The sequence below is a fragment of the Penicillium angulare genome (assembly GCF_028827245.1).
Source record: "Penicillium angulare strain IBT 27051 chromosome Unknown utg000002l_segment0_segment0, whole genome shotgun sequence".
Classification (NCBI taxonomy): domain Eukaryota; kingdom Fungi; phylum Ascomycota; class Eurotiomycetes; order Eurotiales; family Aspergillaceae; genus Penicillium; species Penicillium angulare.
The window spans coordinates 1,519,889-1,533,645 of NW_026623161.1; the positions used below are offsets into that span (position 1 = coordinate 1,519,889).

A 13,757-nucleotide genomic window follows, 5' to 3' on the forward strand; every position below is an offset into this window, starting at 1 on the left:
CCTGCATCAGCTACTGCATCTACAGTGCATTTTAGTAGGTATTGGCATTAGCATTAGCGGTTCATGATTCATGATCTATGGTTACATTACTGTGCTTGCTTTTTCTACAATACTGTCTTTCAGGAATCAAGCTTAGAACTAAAACTCGAATCCACAATGACATCTGTAAAGCCTGGTTCAATTCGCGAACAGCCGGGGATAACTCAAAATTGCACTGAACTCCCGTGTCCCAGAGACCCATTCGTTGTGCTCGTTGCCCGATGCCGTGTTCTGGCATCCTGGAAAACAAAGGATGAAAAAAAAAAGAAATTAGACAGAAAAAAAAGACAGAGAAAAAACCAAATCGGGAATACAAAAACTCCCGAGCCTCAACCCACTCCATGACACATCTATTCCTGATTTGCGGGAAAGCAGAAGAAAAAGAAAAAAAAGAAATAGAAACAAAAGTACCCTATTCTAGCCATAGTGTGAGCGGGACGGGGAAACGCTTCCGTAAACCTGTATGGTATTCAGCGTGACTACTACGCCTCATTCAGAACGAATTATAACTCGTCCTCGAGGTATTTGTACACGAATTTGAAATCTGCCTTGCGCCGGTTCATCCTGTCGGGCAAAATAAGTTAACACGTGCCCATTTCTAGATAACAGTGTGGATCTTTGTTGGATTGAATGTGAAAAGATCGGAGTGATCGACGACTGCGCTTGAACTTGAACTTACCATGTACTCTCATAGTCGAAAAACCTGTAGGTGCCCTGCTCGTACTCCTCGGTGATATTCTTGGGCTCCTCATGTCGTTGAAACCATGTTTGGTATTGCTTGTGGAAGCGCCAGCTCTGGTTCTTGAGGGCTTTCGCGGACAGATATTGCTGATAAGAATTTTGGCGGTAATAGAACAGATAAAACAGTGTGTCCGTGTCGATCCGGCCAGTATCGTACAATCTAGGGTCATCGAAGATGGAGAGGGGCTCTTGCGGGTAGTAGAGGGGGGTGTTGTATGGATTTTGAGGCTTGTAATGCCTTGGCTTTTCCGCGTCTGTGGGATCGGGACAATGTTGCAGGGACGTGGCTAGGAGTCTTTGAACGGCTGGTGAAGGATTGGAGGAGGCTCGTTGCTTGGTCAATTCAAACGACTGTACCAGATCTTGCAAGCCTGGTGGTAAGTGGAATATTGACTCGTCGCTCTCGCCGCCTTCTGTTGTCTTTCCATTCGTTGTTGGCTCTCTGGAGGGTTCTGTCGGAGGTAGAGCAGCTGGTGATGATGTCCCCGAGAGTCCTGGCGGAGCCATCTTTGATCGGAGAGCCTGGATAGGCTCATCTAATGAAGGAGCTGTTGTAGCCGTGGGCATTTTGTGTACAGGTAGTACTGAAGTGACATTTGGTGAGGCAACAGAGGGTGCTTTTGAGACGGGGAGGGCGGCTGAAAAGGCTGGGCTTGTTCCTGGTGGTGGTGGGAGAGGCAAGATACCAACTCCGCTCTTGTCACTAGCAGCAGCTGCGGCCGCGGCGGAGGCATACTTGAGGGTCTCGCCAGGTAAACGGGTAGGAAGAGGGGCGGGCTTCATGCCTGGTGTGGTAGAGGCTGAAGTAGAAGAGAGCGTAGCGAGAACTGGCAATGGTGATTTCATCTGTGTGGACGGTCGTCTCGTTGTTGGTGGCTCTGCCTTTGGCTTGGGCTTTGGCTCTGCTGGTTCATCATCCGGAATAGACTGGGCATCTTGTGATGATAGGTGATCGTTCTCAGCGCCCATTCCAAATTGTGCCTCGACTTCCTCTCCAATTTCCAAGTCATCATACAGCGTCTCGTCCTCCCCAGAGTAATCTACATTGCCGCCTTCCTCAACGTAGTACTTGATGCTCTCCTTAAGATCCACCACCGCGTTCACTTCCAAGTTTCCATTTTGCAACGAGCGATTCAGGAATTCGAGTTTGTTGATATGCCACTTATGTCGCTCCGATACCCGCACGATGTCAGCTAATCGGTTCGCTTTGGACGTATCTTTCTTGCTCTTCTTCATTTGCGCATGCAATGTCTCCTCCTCAACCTCCATAGCCTCGATCTTCTGTTGGAGCTCATCCACCATTGACGCTAGAAAATCCGAAGCCTCCACCTTCTCCTTTTCCCTCGGATCTAATCGTGAAGCGGCTGATAGCCCCTCTTTCGAGTAAGCTTTTGTCTTCATTTCCTTCTCGACGGCCTTGAATTGCTCCATGCACTGTGATAACGTCATTAGTCGCCCGATCATTTCGAGCCATAATGCCTTGGCCAATAGTTCAATCGCAACATACCGTTTCAATCGCCTTCCGTTGTTCTAACAACGGAGCTTTATCCTTGACTTCATTGCCGGCTGCCCATGATTTGATCTGATCACGAAACCTTTGAAGCTTCTTGATTTCCCGCTTCAGGTTTTCCTCGAGCTTGTCGCGCTGCGTGGGGTTATTGGCAGTCTTGATCTTTTCGTAGATACTCTCGAACGTTTGAATCCCTTCAGAAACCTTTTTGAAGGTCTTCTCAATCTCTTGTTGTACCTTTCTGGACGCCATGGCGCACTGGGATGTGGTCTGTGGTTTGTGGACTAGGCCGTTTCCAATGACGAATCAGGCGGACTCGGTGCGGGCGGAATCCGGGGTGCAGGGCTCAGCCTATCTCGGTCAACACTGCCCAATGGGGGAAGTGAAGGAACAGTATGCTGGTCGGGGAATTCCCTGGATTCAAGAACAAGGGAGAGAGCGGATAGCATGCGGATTTGAGGATCCATTTGCTTTCGCTCTCACAGCTCCAAGTATTGCCCGGTATAGTAGGCGGTGAATATGGGCGATAATGATACCCGGGGAATGAACACCTGAATTCTAATTACTCCAGCTCATTAGCCTTCACTTACTGCTTTTATTATTGGCAGGGATTGTTTGGAATCTTCATACGCTAGTTAAGCCTTTCTAGGCTCTGGTGGTATAATTTGAAGGGGTTGAAATACTGGGTTGATTGGGTTGACGGGGGAAGGTTCGTTCAGATGGTTATCCGGTTTGTATGAGGCAATCCAGCTAATTAACGTAAGGCAAACTTAGCTTCTTCCTCACTCGTCTCACAAAATGAAGAGTACGTGCACCATTCGAAGCTCGCTTGCCTTTGGGTCAGAGGATATGTACTTACTAATATACGTGCAGTTGTTATCCAAAGAGTTAAATCGGCTTCGGTGTCCGTGGATGAGGAACTGATCTCCTCCATTGGGAAAGGACTACTTGTTTTTGCTGGTATTGGTCAAGAAGATACCGAGAAAGAAGCGGAGAACCTCGTGAACAAAGTCCTCAAGGCCAAATTCTGGCCGGACGATAATGGAGTACAGGTAAGCATATATCAGGTTCGCCCAATACTAGGTACCAAGTACTGACTGCCCCTCTCTAGTGGAAGAAAAATGTACAAGAGATCGGCGGCGAAGTGCTCTGTGGTATTTTATTCTCTCTACTCATGCTCTGCCCTTCTGGGGTTTTACTCATACGATCTTTTTCTCTTTAGTCTCCCAATTTACCCTCTATGCCAAAATGAAGAAAGGCAACAAACCCGATTTCCACGATGCAGCCAAGCCCGACGATGCCCGCAGAATCTACGATCACTTCTATAATAAGATGCGCTCTTCATACGTCCCCGAGCGCGTTAAAAACGGCGTTTTTCAAGCTATGATGGAAGTCGAATTAAAGAACGACGGGCCGGTGGGTGTTGATTATCGCAGTGAAGACGCGGCGGTATATATTGCCTTCCTGGCTTTTAAGTCCTTTTCGCGTCATGACAAAATGGAGACTAACCGGGATTTGTTTTCATTCTCTAGGTCACAATCGAGATCAATACCAATCTTCCCAAGAAAGAACCCAAAGAACCAAAGAATGACAGGACGGATAAAGATCAAGATGAGGGGGGGCCAATTAACCGGACATTTGAATTCAAACTGCCTGCGGAATTGCTCCAATGAGAAAAAAAGATTACAAGGAATGATAATTGGATTATGACCATGTATATAATATAGATCTGGGATTATACCCGTGAGCATTGAAAAGGCGTTCAACTGGATGTAAATATACATGACTGCGGCATGGAAGCTTCCTGAAGCGCCGCAGTCAAATCTTCCCCACCTTGAAATGGATCAGCTAGAGCTTCTTCCTTTTCTTTCCCCTCCTCACCTTAAAGTTGATCTTCTCTCTACCTTCCAACCTCACTTTATCTCCACTTTTTCCAGACCATCGCTTTTCCTTATCCTTTTAAGAACTCACACATTCCACTTCCTTTAAATCATGGCGGAATCTCGTACGTTTCTCAATGCGGGGTTACTGCCCCGGTCTAGCCGCCCGCAGATATTGCATGGATTTGCCGACTAACAACCCAGGCAACAGAGCGCTCCCGTGTTTTCTTCGACATTCAGATCGGTGATGAGAAACCTGCTCGCGTTGCGTTTGAGTTGGTAAGTCTTAAAATTGACTATATGGGTCTATTTGCAGCAGCTAACATACTCCTTCGCACAGTTCGACGATGGTACGATCCCGAAGCATTTGCGCCCAGTCTCATAACAGTCAACTAACACCCAGCGATTAGTCGTCCCCAAGACCGCAGACAACTTCCGTGCCCTCTGTACCGGAGAGAAGGGTATTGGCCAGCAGGGCAAGCCATTGACCTACAAAGGTACGATTTCACACTCCAAACCCCCGCAATTACCAGGCAACAGCCCACTAAATCAATGCGATAAACAGGCTCAATCTTCCACCGTGTGATCAAGCAGTTCATGATCCAGGGTGGTGACTTCACGGCATTCAACGGTACCGGCGGCGAATCGATCTACGGCGAGAAATTCCCCGACGAGAACTTCGACCTCAAGCATGACCGTCCCTTCCTTCTTTCAATGGCCAACTCCGGCCCCGGTACCAACGGCAGTCAGTTCTTCGTTACTACCGTCCCTACTCCTCACCTTGATGACAAGCACGTCGTATTCGGTGAAGTGATCAACGGCAAGAGCATCGTCCGCAAGATCGAGAACATGCAGACCTCCTCCGACAAGCCCAAGGTGGACGTTACCGTGGTGGACTGTGGTGAGCTCAAGGGCGAAGACTTTGAGAACGCCAACAAGCGTATCCAGGACGCGACTGGCGACCCATATGAGGATTTCCCCGAGGACTTCCAGGGCGAAGAGCTGACTGCGCCTCTGGCATTCAAGATCGCGTCCGACCTGAAGGGTTTCGGAAACACTGGATTCAAGAAGGGAGAGCTCGCCTTGGGTCTGGAGAAGTACCAGAAGGGTCTCCGATACCTGAACGAGTTCCCCGACCCCGGCGAGAACGACCCCAAGGAGCTGGCCGAGCAGATGAAGTCTCTCCGTTTCATCCTGCACTCCAACTCTTCCCTGTTGGCTGGCAAGCTTTCTCAATTCCGCGATGCCCAGACCTGGGCTACATATGCTCTCCAAGTTGCTGAGGCTGCTAAGGCCAAGGACGCCGATAAGGCTAAGGTTCACTACCGCCGTGCTGTTGCATACATTGGTCAGCGTGAGGAGGATGAGGCTCTCAAGGATCTGCAGACAGCTCTTAAATTCGCTCCTGGAGATGCGGCTATTACCAACGAGATCAGCAAGGTTAATGCGGCTGTCAAGGCTCGCGAGGTTAAGGATAAGGCAGCTGCTAAGAAGTTTTTCTCTTGAGCTACTTTCATAATTAAGCTCATTTTGCTTCTTTGAATACGACTCATGAATTATTTGCGGTTTCGGTTATGAAGTATCATGCATGATATAGCCATCGTGCCTTGGTATACCCTGTAGCTACCACGTCTACAAATAGTACAAAATGGATTCTATCTTCCGGTGGTAACATTTCCAAAGTCAATACCATAGCATAAAGATTCAATGCATCACAGGTCCACCTTGCTCTGACGCCTTCTAATAGAAATCATGGCAGATGGATTAGCTTGGAGACCTATTCCCCTAGGACACGGCTTTCTTGGTAATCCATCCACAAAATTGAAGTCATAGTTAAGTAGGAAATGACACATGATAATTTTGATCTGGTTCGTGGCAAAGAAACGACCCGGACATGCATGTTGTCCATATCCAAATCCGACATGCTTCTCACTCGCAGCAGCAAATTGTGTCCACTGCTCCTGCGCACCAGACTGTCGAATATTATAGAATCGATGGCCATCGAATTCTCCAGCATTATCATAGGTCCCAAAGTTTTGAGTAAACATATGATGACACGATACAATGAGAAAGGACCCTTTTGGAATGAACGTTCCCTCCGACAGGACAGTATCCTTCTCTGCATACCGCTGGAGCCCTAGTATTCACCTCATCGTCAGACGAAATCCCAATTCATAAACGACTCTAAGGACTTACCAACAATACCAGGTTTCAACCTCTGACTCTCTTTCATCACACTATCAAGCAGCTGCAACTTATACAACCCCTTCTTACTCCATCCCTCTTCACCAAGTACAGAAATAATCTCATCCCGAAGTTCCGTAACTAGTTCCTCCCGCCCACAAAGATCATATATCAACTGAGTTATCATATCAGAGGTACTAGAGATAGAAACAAAAGCAAGATTCAAATGTGTCGCGGCAGGATCATACGTGCGACCCTTCGAGCATTCTTCAAACCAGCTCATAATACCAAGATTCTCTTGAACTGATTTCTCGCCCTGAATGCGCGTCTTATCCAATACAGAATGAAAAAGAGTTCTTGTTTTCACGACACGCTTACGGAGTCGTCTTACTGCTGGCGAAAAGTGCGCGGCGAAGGGTCTTAGATTCTTCGGAACAAGATGGAGAGCTTCAGAGGCATCGGAGGCATCGACTGTATATTGGAGGATATTTTCGATCCATTCTGGGTTTTGGGAGAGCTCTTTGCCTACGAAGACTTGTGATGATAGACAGGCGACGATGTTGAGGATTGGATCTGTGAGCGAGATTTCATGCCAAACTGTTTTGTATTTGTTAGCTAGAGTAGATGTAATTGAGTAATTGAACTTGAAGTCAAAGTTGGTATGATTTTCCATACCTTTATTATCCGTGAAAGTATTCCGAACCACGGAATCCGCAATTTGAATCATAGGATCGACAATATTTCCTGTAATCAACGTCAGACGGACTCGGAGCTGGCAATATCAAAGTGTAAGGACTTACCAAGTCCCCGCGCCATTTTCGTCTTAATCGTATCTCTGAAGACCGGTCCCGTCAATGACGAGTAAGCAAATGGCTCAAAGCCAGGAATCGTGCTATGGAATTTCTTATGCCGTCAGTACACAGTTTCGACTCTAAGAATGCATTCACTCACCTTCTTGACAACAGGCTCAAAACGTAGACTTTGGTTACTGCGGATTTCATTGAGGTATTTCGGGGCGAGGAAGAATTGCGTTCCATTGTCTGTGACTAGACGAAAGCCTTTGCTTGACTGTGCAACCGTCACATTAGAATCAAAATTATTCTTCGTGAATGTGTGGTTGTTGAACTGACGGTCCGGAATCCGATTTCTCGTAGACGAGCGATATCATTGAAGAATCTTTTCTTTGCGCGGGAAAATGTAAATTCAATGGGTCTTCTGGAGTTGATTAATGGCAGGCTAGATCCATTTTGTTGAAGAAGGATGTATACTCCGAAAAGCAGGGTGCCAAGGGTCAAGATGCCTAGGTACAGGGTTACTCGGCTAAATTGGGTGAGATCTAGCTGCGAGAGTCTTGCTGCTAGCTGTGTCATCTTTTCTTATTGCTGCTCTGGACACATTGAAATAATTCAGTAGGTGGAATGGATGTTGTGAGGGGAGGGAAATGATGTGAGTGCGGAATTGTAGTAGTTTAGCACATTTGTTGAGCTAGAACTTGATGAGGCAATTCAACTGCCTCTTAATTGACTCTATGTATTCCAAATCTAATTCTTATCAAGGGAAGAAGAATCATTATATCATTCCAATTGCGAGACCCCTTATCCCTTACTTAGGCATCAATTGCTACGGTAGAAGCATCTGTTATCCGAATACAGAAACTATTGATTTTCAACGAAGCTGAATGGTGGGGCTCATTCCAATAAATTGCTTCATGGCGATCAAATCCATGATCGGCTGTCGAAGGGCGTGTTTTGTCTTTTTTAGATGGTTACTGAAATTTGGGTTGAAAGTAATTCGTCATAGATCGATTCTAATCTAGCGGTGTGGAAATCGCATGCATGATGCATTAGATTATGCAGGCCCATCCAGAGTGTGTGACGTTCCACTGCAGCTCAAAGCTAATAATGCAGCGGGAAATCAATATTGAGATCTCATTCGATCTGACCTATATTACCCGCTATATTCTCAGCTCCCCAATACTAGTATCTCGCTCTCATCTTCAAATAGACTCCATTATGACGATATTTGAACAACAATGATAATTTCATGTGATTTTTCGCGTGCGGTTCTTTCCTAGCCCCCGAAAGTGGCAAGCGTGAATTTGGCGCTTGCGCCATCTCTGTATGATCGTATGTCAACCTACCCGGTCGACCTCTGATACTCTACTGCGCCCGAAGGATATGAATGCCTAAATAAAGTCGAATAAGTTAGTGGCGCGAAGTCAAATGCCAATCGATGTATCTTGAGTCTTGACCCACAATATTCTGACGAGGAAGAAGTCCATCGCTCAGCTTCCACTAAACGTGATTTTTCCCAAAGGTTGCACTTATCATCATCATCGTACTTGTAGCTTTGAACAGCCAAGACCTTCGTTTTTGCCGGGAGGTTTTGTCCCCCGACTTTGGTATCTTTCAATGCATAATAGTATTGATCGTGCGAACGCTGATTATCATTCCACTCGCCCTTAATTTCCCAATCGTCAAGTTTGAAGGCTTCATATCCAAGTAAATCGTTTGCCTTGAACAGCCCATTTCGAATGAATTCGTAATTCAATCCACCCGGGTCGTTATAAGCATCGTAGACTCGCTTTCCATCGGTGCACCCATCAAGGCCAAGCAGAAAGGCTGGTGAGCGGGTCCCTTCTCCTAGCTGCCATGTGAAACTTGATAGAAAGTCTGCGGCCTCTTCTCGACTCATACTGCCAATTGTCGATCCAAGGGATACAATGGTCTTGGGCCGCTCCTTTAACTCAGGTCGAGTTAGCCACTTCTTGCCGTCGTCGTAAGTACCCAGCAGTCCGAAGCAGCGAACGTGGGTAAAGCAATTCTTTGGCAGGAGTGATAACGTTCTTTGCAACTCTTCCTCGGAAAGATCGAGAGCAAAATAGTCAACCTCTTTTTCTTGATGGTCTAGAGCATCCAACAAAAGTTTGATTTTGCGCAGGTTTCTGCAAAGATCAATAAGCATGGCGGAATAAAAGAGTGAAGTGGGGCCAGCATTCTATCATACCCACTGCCTAGCTCTACGAGCATACTTCCGCTTGGAATATGACTCGCAATTTCCTGGCATGATCGGCGGAGGATCTCGATCTCGTCATTTGTGAGGTAGTAGTCTGTTAAATAGGTAATCTGTTCGAAGTATCGTAGGCCCTTTTCGTTCCAGAGAAGTAAATTTGGGAGAGAAGGCTTTTCTTGACGTAGTCGATGGATACTGTATTGGAGAGACTCTGTCAGGCTCCCTTCCAATGACTCGGAGCGAATGTCAATGATTTGAGGACTAGGAGAAGAACGAAGTTTCTCTGTGATGGTTACAGTCGTTGATCCCATCTTGGTGTCTGGGCTGGTATAAAAAATTCTTGTTAGGACAAACTGGTTTGGTCGAGAAGTTAAAGGCAGAGTTTTGAAGAAAGCACGTTATTTATTTCTCCTGGAACACGGGGCTTCACTAGTTTGAAGATAACTCAATCGGCAGAGAAAGTGACTATGTTTGCTCAATCGTCATTGACGTATGCATGCAACTCAGCTCAATATTGCATCATGTGTAGGTATAGAACGTATCAATTCATATCAATCATGCAGGTATTCCGCATGTTGCACGGGAAAAAGCAAAACCAACGCTACCCAGCCAGAAAAGTGTACGCTAAACGCCATTTCTTCTCGTCTCTGCACGCATAAACGTTTCCAAATGATATTTGCTAGTGACTAGAAGCCTTGTCGATAGATAACACGGAAAATCAATTCAATAGCTGCCTACTATGCTTGAGACGCTAATGCCGGTCAAGAGTCCACGTAACATGCTGGATTACTAAGAATAGCTGGGGTGGAATAATGAGTATCCTGGAAGCTTCGACCTTTTTTAGAAAGTTTATGTTCTTCATCTTATACATAATATTGATTCTGGACCTGCAGTCTACTATGCATTCTTGGAAAGCTAATTCACAAAATTCCCAATCGACGGTCGCATTCGATGGAGAAAGATGACACTAAAACATAGTCTACGAAAAGAATTGAGATGGAGAGTTTCTTCTCTTTTCGCATCCTAGCCTATTTCTCTTTTTGTTTTTCTTGGTTATCCTAAATATTTCCATGTGCTAAAGCCCACCACATCTCATACAGGGTAAAATAAATGAATGATGGCTTAGCAACAGTAAAGCTGTGCCACTTCAACGGAATCACTAAGGGGGCAGCAATGATGTCTGAGTGGGTTTCAGGACTTTCCATAAGATTCTTTGGAAAAGTTCCAGGGTATTAGAAATTATTTTATAGTCGTCATTAGGCTCTGTCAGCCTTGATGAGTACAGTAAGCCACGGCGTAAATAGATCAATCTTGAGGACCCATTTTTCAATTATACGAAACAGCCAATCAGTAACTGGCTTCCGGCAATTTACCATCGGTCATGTTCAGCCGTTCAGAGGCTATACCCGTTTGGGTTTGTAGATAACCCCACCTACGCTCCATTTGCTCCCTAATTTCCCCAAAGAATCCATCGTATAAATATGACGGTGAAACGTTGTATGATCATTCTAAATTTCTGCTTCAATTATTATACGTTCTTCACATTCACTCACTTTTCCCAAATAGGCAGCCTGGCATCTCGTATCGCTTTGTCCCTCGACGCGAGCCATCCAGGTGATCATGATTGAAACACAGACAGAGATCAATGCATCTCCGTCTCATGTGCGAGAGGTGGTATGTCAAATTCAAGTCTATCTAGTCTTCACTGACTACTTCCAATATATCGAACATCATTCTTACTAAGAAAATAGCTCCTTGATTTCGCAAATTACCCCGAGTGGCAGACCTCAGGCCTTCTTCGTCTGCTCGAGCCAGAAGACTCAAGTAAAACATTGCCAACCTTGCAACCAGGCGACAAGATAAAATGTGACGTTGATGGAATGAAGTTCACCGCTGAAATTAAGGTTATTTTATCAAACATACCCTTTGAGCCGTCCTATCCATGGCTAATTACCTGTCACCAATAGGAAAACTCCGAGAAACTCCTCCAATGGCAAGGACCTCCTGTGATGGGCCTGATTTCTGGCTTGCATACATTTAGCTTTCAATTCTCTTCCTCTGGGGGCACATTATTTACCCATTCAGAGGAGTTTTCTGGACCAATTTCATTTCTGATGAGTCCCTTGTTACTGGGACGAAAGATGCTTGGCCAGTACCGGAGATTCAATGAAGAGTTGAAGATACAAGCAGAGAAGTAACAGCCTCACTGAGGGTCTTTCAATGGCACTCTTTCTCATTCTATGTTTGCCATGTCTATATACCGAGGCATTATTAATTTTGTTTTGTATAGAAGTATGAGAGGCTAAATGACTATCATATCCCAGAGATACATTTCAAACGCGTATTTAGATATCTCTAATGGAACGAACCTTGGGATTAGACTAACATTTTGTATCGGGCCTCTTGGGTTAGAAAACGCCAAACTCTCTACAAAATTAGCATTGCACCAAAGAGTGCAGGGACAACTGTGTAGATGGCTAGACACCAGATACCAGATGTAGTGCTCATGGGCGATACAATGTTGTTTGCAGCTCCTGAACTAGTTGAAGCGGCGTTCTTCCCAGTAGCAGTTCCAGTCCCGACATCTGTTCCAGTCGCGCCATTAGTTCCGGTCCCTCCAGTAGCCTCTGTTTGAGCTGCAGTTCCCGTCCCTGTTTCCTCCGCGTTCTTCTTGTTATATGGCACTGGGGTAATGACGGTAATATAGCTTGGAAAGATCGAGAACGTATACGGATCTGGCGCACTGGTAAGGCTTCCCGCATCGGTAGTGGTGGATAGAGGTGCTGTTCCTGGAAACCCAGATGGAAGGTCACCTGGGTTGTACCACGTCGATGCACCAGTGTCCAGGCTGAAAGACGCAACACACTCTTTAGGATCGGAAAGAATGGAACACTGATCAGAGGCGGACTCATTGTAACCAATTTGAAAGGTTTCCACCATCGTGTCGATGGCGATGAAGGAGAGGTCGTTGTGGGGGCACCATTCGATAAATCTATCATCCAGTCAATTAATATATATTCGGCAAGGTTGCCGTTAGTATTACTTACTCGGATAGGAAAGATGAATCCCAGCAGCACTGGCAACTAGCCACCTCAGAGAGAACACCATCTAAAGCATAATCCTCACAAGGTGCATTGAGGGCGTAGGTTTCGGTAAAGTTTCCCCAGATATTGCCTAGATTGCAAACTGTGTTGAAGAAATTGTTAGTGGATGAACTCCGTCATGCAAGTCGCAACATGAAGGTGTTGCTTCTTACCACATCCACCAGGCGCGTTATCCGGAGCAGGGTAATAAGGTATTTGGGATCCTTGGGTCCGATCTGCGCCAATGAGGTATTGTAGGGCTGTTTCTTGGTATGCGCATGAATAAACCTAAAATCAATCCATGTCAGAGAGGAACTTCTTGGCTGGAGGGAGCTTGTCACCTACCTCATTCCAGCAGCTGGTCAACCAACATCCAATATTCGCAGCCAACTGAACATTTCCGCAGGCCAGAACACATATGCTGTACTCATCATCTAAGCAAGTCTTTTTCGCATCATCCATGCATGTGGCGAGAGTGTTGATATTGTCTTCATAACATTTGAGGTATCCACTCGGGTCAACGCAGCCGTCGCCCTTGGAGTTCAAGTTCGATGCATCGGCGGCAACCAGAGACCAAAGCAAAGATTGTCCCAAGAGGAATAACTTCATGGCGGCCATGATTCAATTTCAAAGGGTAGAAGCCTCCTTGGGAATGAAAGAGTTCAGCCTTCAAAATGGCCAAGGGTCCTGATCAAATACATAAGCACCACCCAGGGTTTTTGTGGCTGCTTATGGTACATGACTAGTACCTGTGAGGCTGACAGATGCTCCGTTGGAAGGAAAACGCAATCTGGAGTTATTCTACAAATGGCTAACTTAACCGACTCCACCGGCAGAAAGGACCCTGTTTTCATCGATCTAACCCAATATGACTGATAATGATAATCTAGCGTGAGATATTTCCGAACGGGACTACCGTATTGGATAATCCCATTGGGCCGAAAAGCCTGTCCAGGTGGTTTCTCAATCAGTGTCCTGAATTTACTGCTACATACCCCCTAAATCCAGGAAAATACTTCCTTGGTAAACTGGTAGAGGTGGATATTTTACCCTACTCTCGGTTATTCCAACTGAATCAATGCTCCGAGCAACACCCCAAGATTCCTGGCAGGGTAGGAAGGCCTACGTGCTTCTACTATTTCATATGTAACAAGGCATATATAACATTTGAAGTATCAAACTCGTATCCTCACCCGTCAAATTGCGGGTAGGGTATTGTAGGTTTGCGGGTTTGCGGGGGCTCCAAGCTTCGTGCCGAAGCTTAGTACCCTTGATAAATAACATTTGAAATAATAATAGAGAAACTAC

At 45.9% G+C, this 13,757-nt stretch overlaps 7 protein-coding genes across 7 annotated transcripts; 3 read left to right on the plus strand and 4 right to left on the minus strand.

Moving 5' to 3' along the window:
- Positions 1–542: 542 nt before the first annotated feature.
- On the minus strand, positions 543–2,542 carry N7478_002023 (CNOT2/3/5 family protein; the record flags this gene model as incomplete). Its single annotated transcript, XM_056918237.1, has 3 exons — positions 543–603; positions 719–2,214; positions 2,288–2,542. The coding sequence occupies 3 exons, from the start codon at positions 2,540–2,542 to the stop codon at positions 543–545; spliced, it is 1,812 nt and encodes a 603-aa protein (XP_056783848.1).
- Positions 2,543–3,088: 546 nt separating this feature from the next.
- On the plus strand, positions 3,089–3,963 carry N7478_002024 (D-aminoacyl-tRNA deacylase; the record flags this gene model as incomplete). Its single annotated transcript, XM_056918238.1, has 5 exons — positions 3,089–3,095; positions 3,164–3,342; positions 3,402–3,444; positions 3,513–3,739; positions 3,823–3,963. 5 exons carry the CDS (start codon positions 3,089–3,091, stop codon positions 3,961–3,963), a joined length of 597 nt encoding a protein of 198 aa, XP_056783849.1.
- Positions 3,964–4,282: 319 nt separating this feature from the next.
- Positions 4,283–5,676, plus strand: N7478_002025 (uncharacterized protein; the record flags this gene model as incomplete). The annotated part of the gene is made up of 5 exons (XM_056918239.1): positions 4,283–4,295; positions 4,382–4,449; positions 4,511–4,520; positions 4,581–4,667; positions 4,736–5,676. 5 exons carry the CDS (start codon positions 4,283–4,285, stop codon positions 5,674–5,676), a joined length of 1,119 nt encoding a protein of 372 aa, XP_056783850.1.
- A 206-nt stretch (positions 5,677–5,882) lies between these two features.
- On the minus strand, positions 5,883–7,522 carry N7478_002026 (cytochrome P450; the record flags this gene model as incomplete). Its single annotated transcript, XM_056918240.1, has 4 exons — positions 5,883–6,307; positions 6,367–7,126; positions 7,306–7,422; positions 7,481–7,522. The coding sequence occupies 4 exons, from the start codon at positions 7,520–7,522 to the stop codon at positions 5,883–5,885; spliced, it is 1,344 nt and encodes a 447-aa protein (XP_056783851.1).
- Positions 7,523–8,513: 991 nt separating this feature from the next.
- On the minus strand, positions 8,514–9,677 carry N7478_002027 (uncharacterized protein; the record flags this gene model as incomplete). Its single annotated transcript, XM_056918241.1, has 3 exons — positions 8,514–8,539; positions 8,610–9,298; positions 9,361–9,677. The coding sequence occupies 3 exons, from the start codon at positions 9,675–9,677 to the stop codon at positions 8,514–8,516; spliced, it is 1,032 nt and encodes a 343-aa protein (XP_056783852.1).
- Positions 9,678–10,986: 1,309 nt separating this feature from the next.
- On the plus strand, positions 10,987–11,564 carry N7478_002028 (SRPBCC domain-containing protein; the record flags this gene model as incomplete). Its single annotated transcript, XM_056918242.1, has 3 exons — positions 10,987–11,040; positions 11,118–11,270; positions 11,334–11,564. The coding sequence occupies 3 exons, from the start codon at positions 10,987–10,989 to the stop codon at positions 11,562–11,564; spliced, it is 438 nt and encodes a 145-aa protein (XP_056783853.1).
- A 229-nt stretch (positions 11,565–11,793) lies between these two features.
- On the minus strand, positions 11,794–13,058 carry N7478_002029 (uncharacterized protein; the record flags this gene model as incomplete). The annotated part of the gene is made up of 4 exons (XM_056918243.1): positions 11,794–12,358; positions 12,414–12,540; positions 12,623–12,737; positions 12,795–13,058. The coding sequence occupies 4 exons, from the start codon at positions 13,056–13,058 to the stop codon at positions 11,794–11,796; spliced, it is 1,071 nt and encodes a 356-aa protein (XP_056783854.1).
- Between the last annotated feature and the right edge of the window lie 699 nt (positions 13,059–13,757).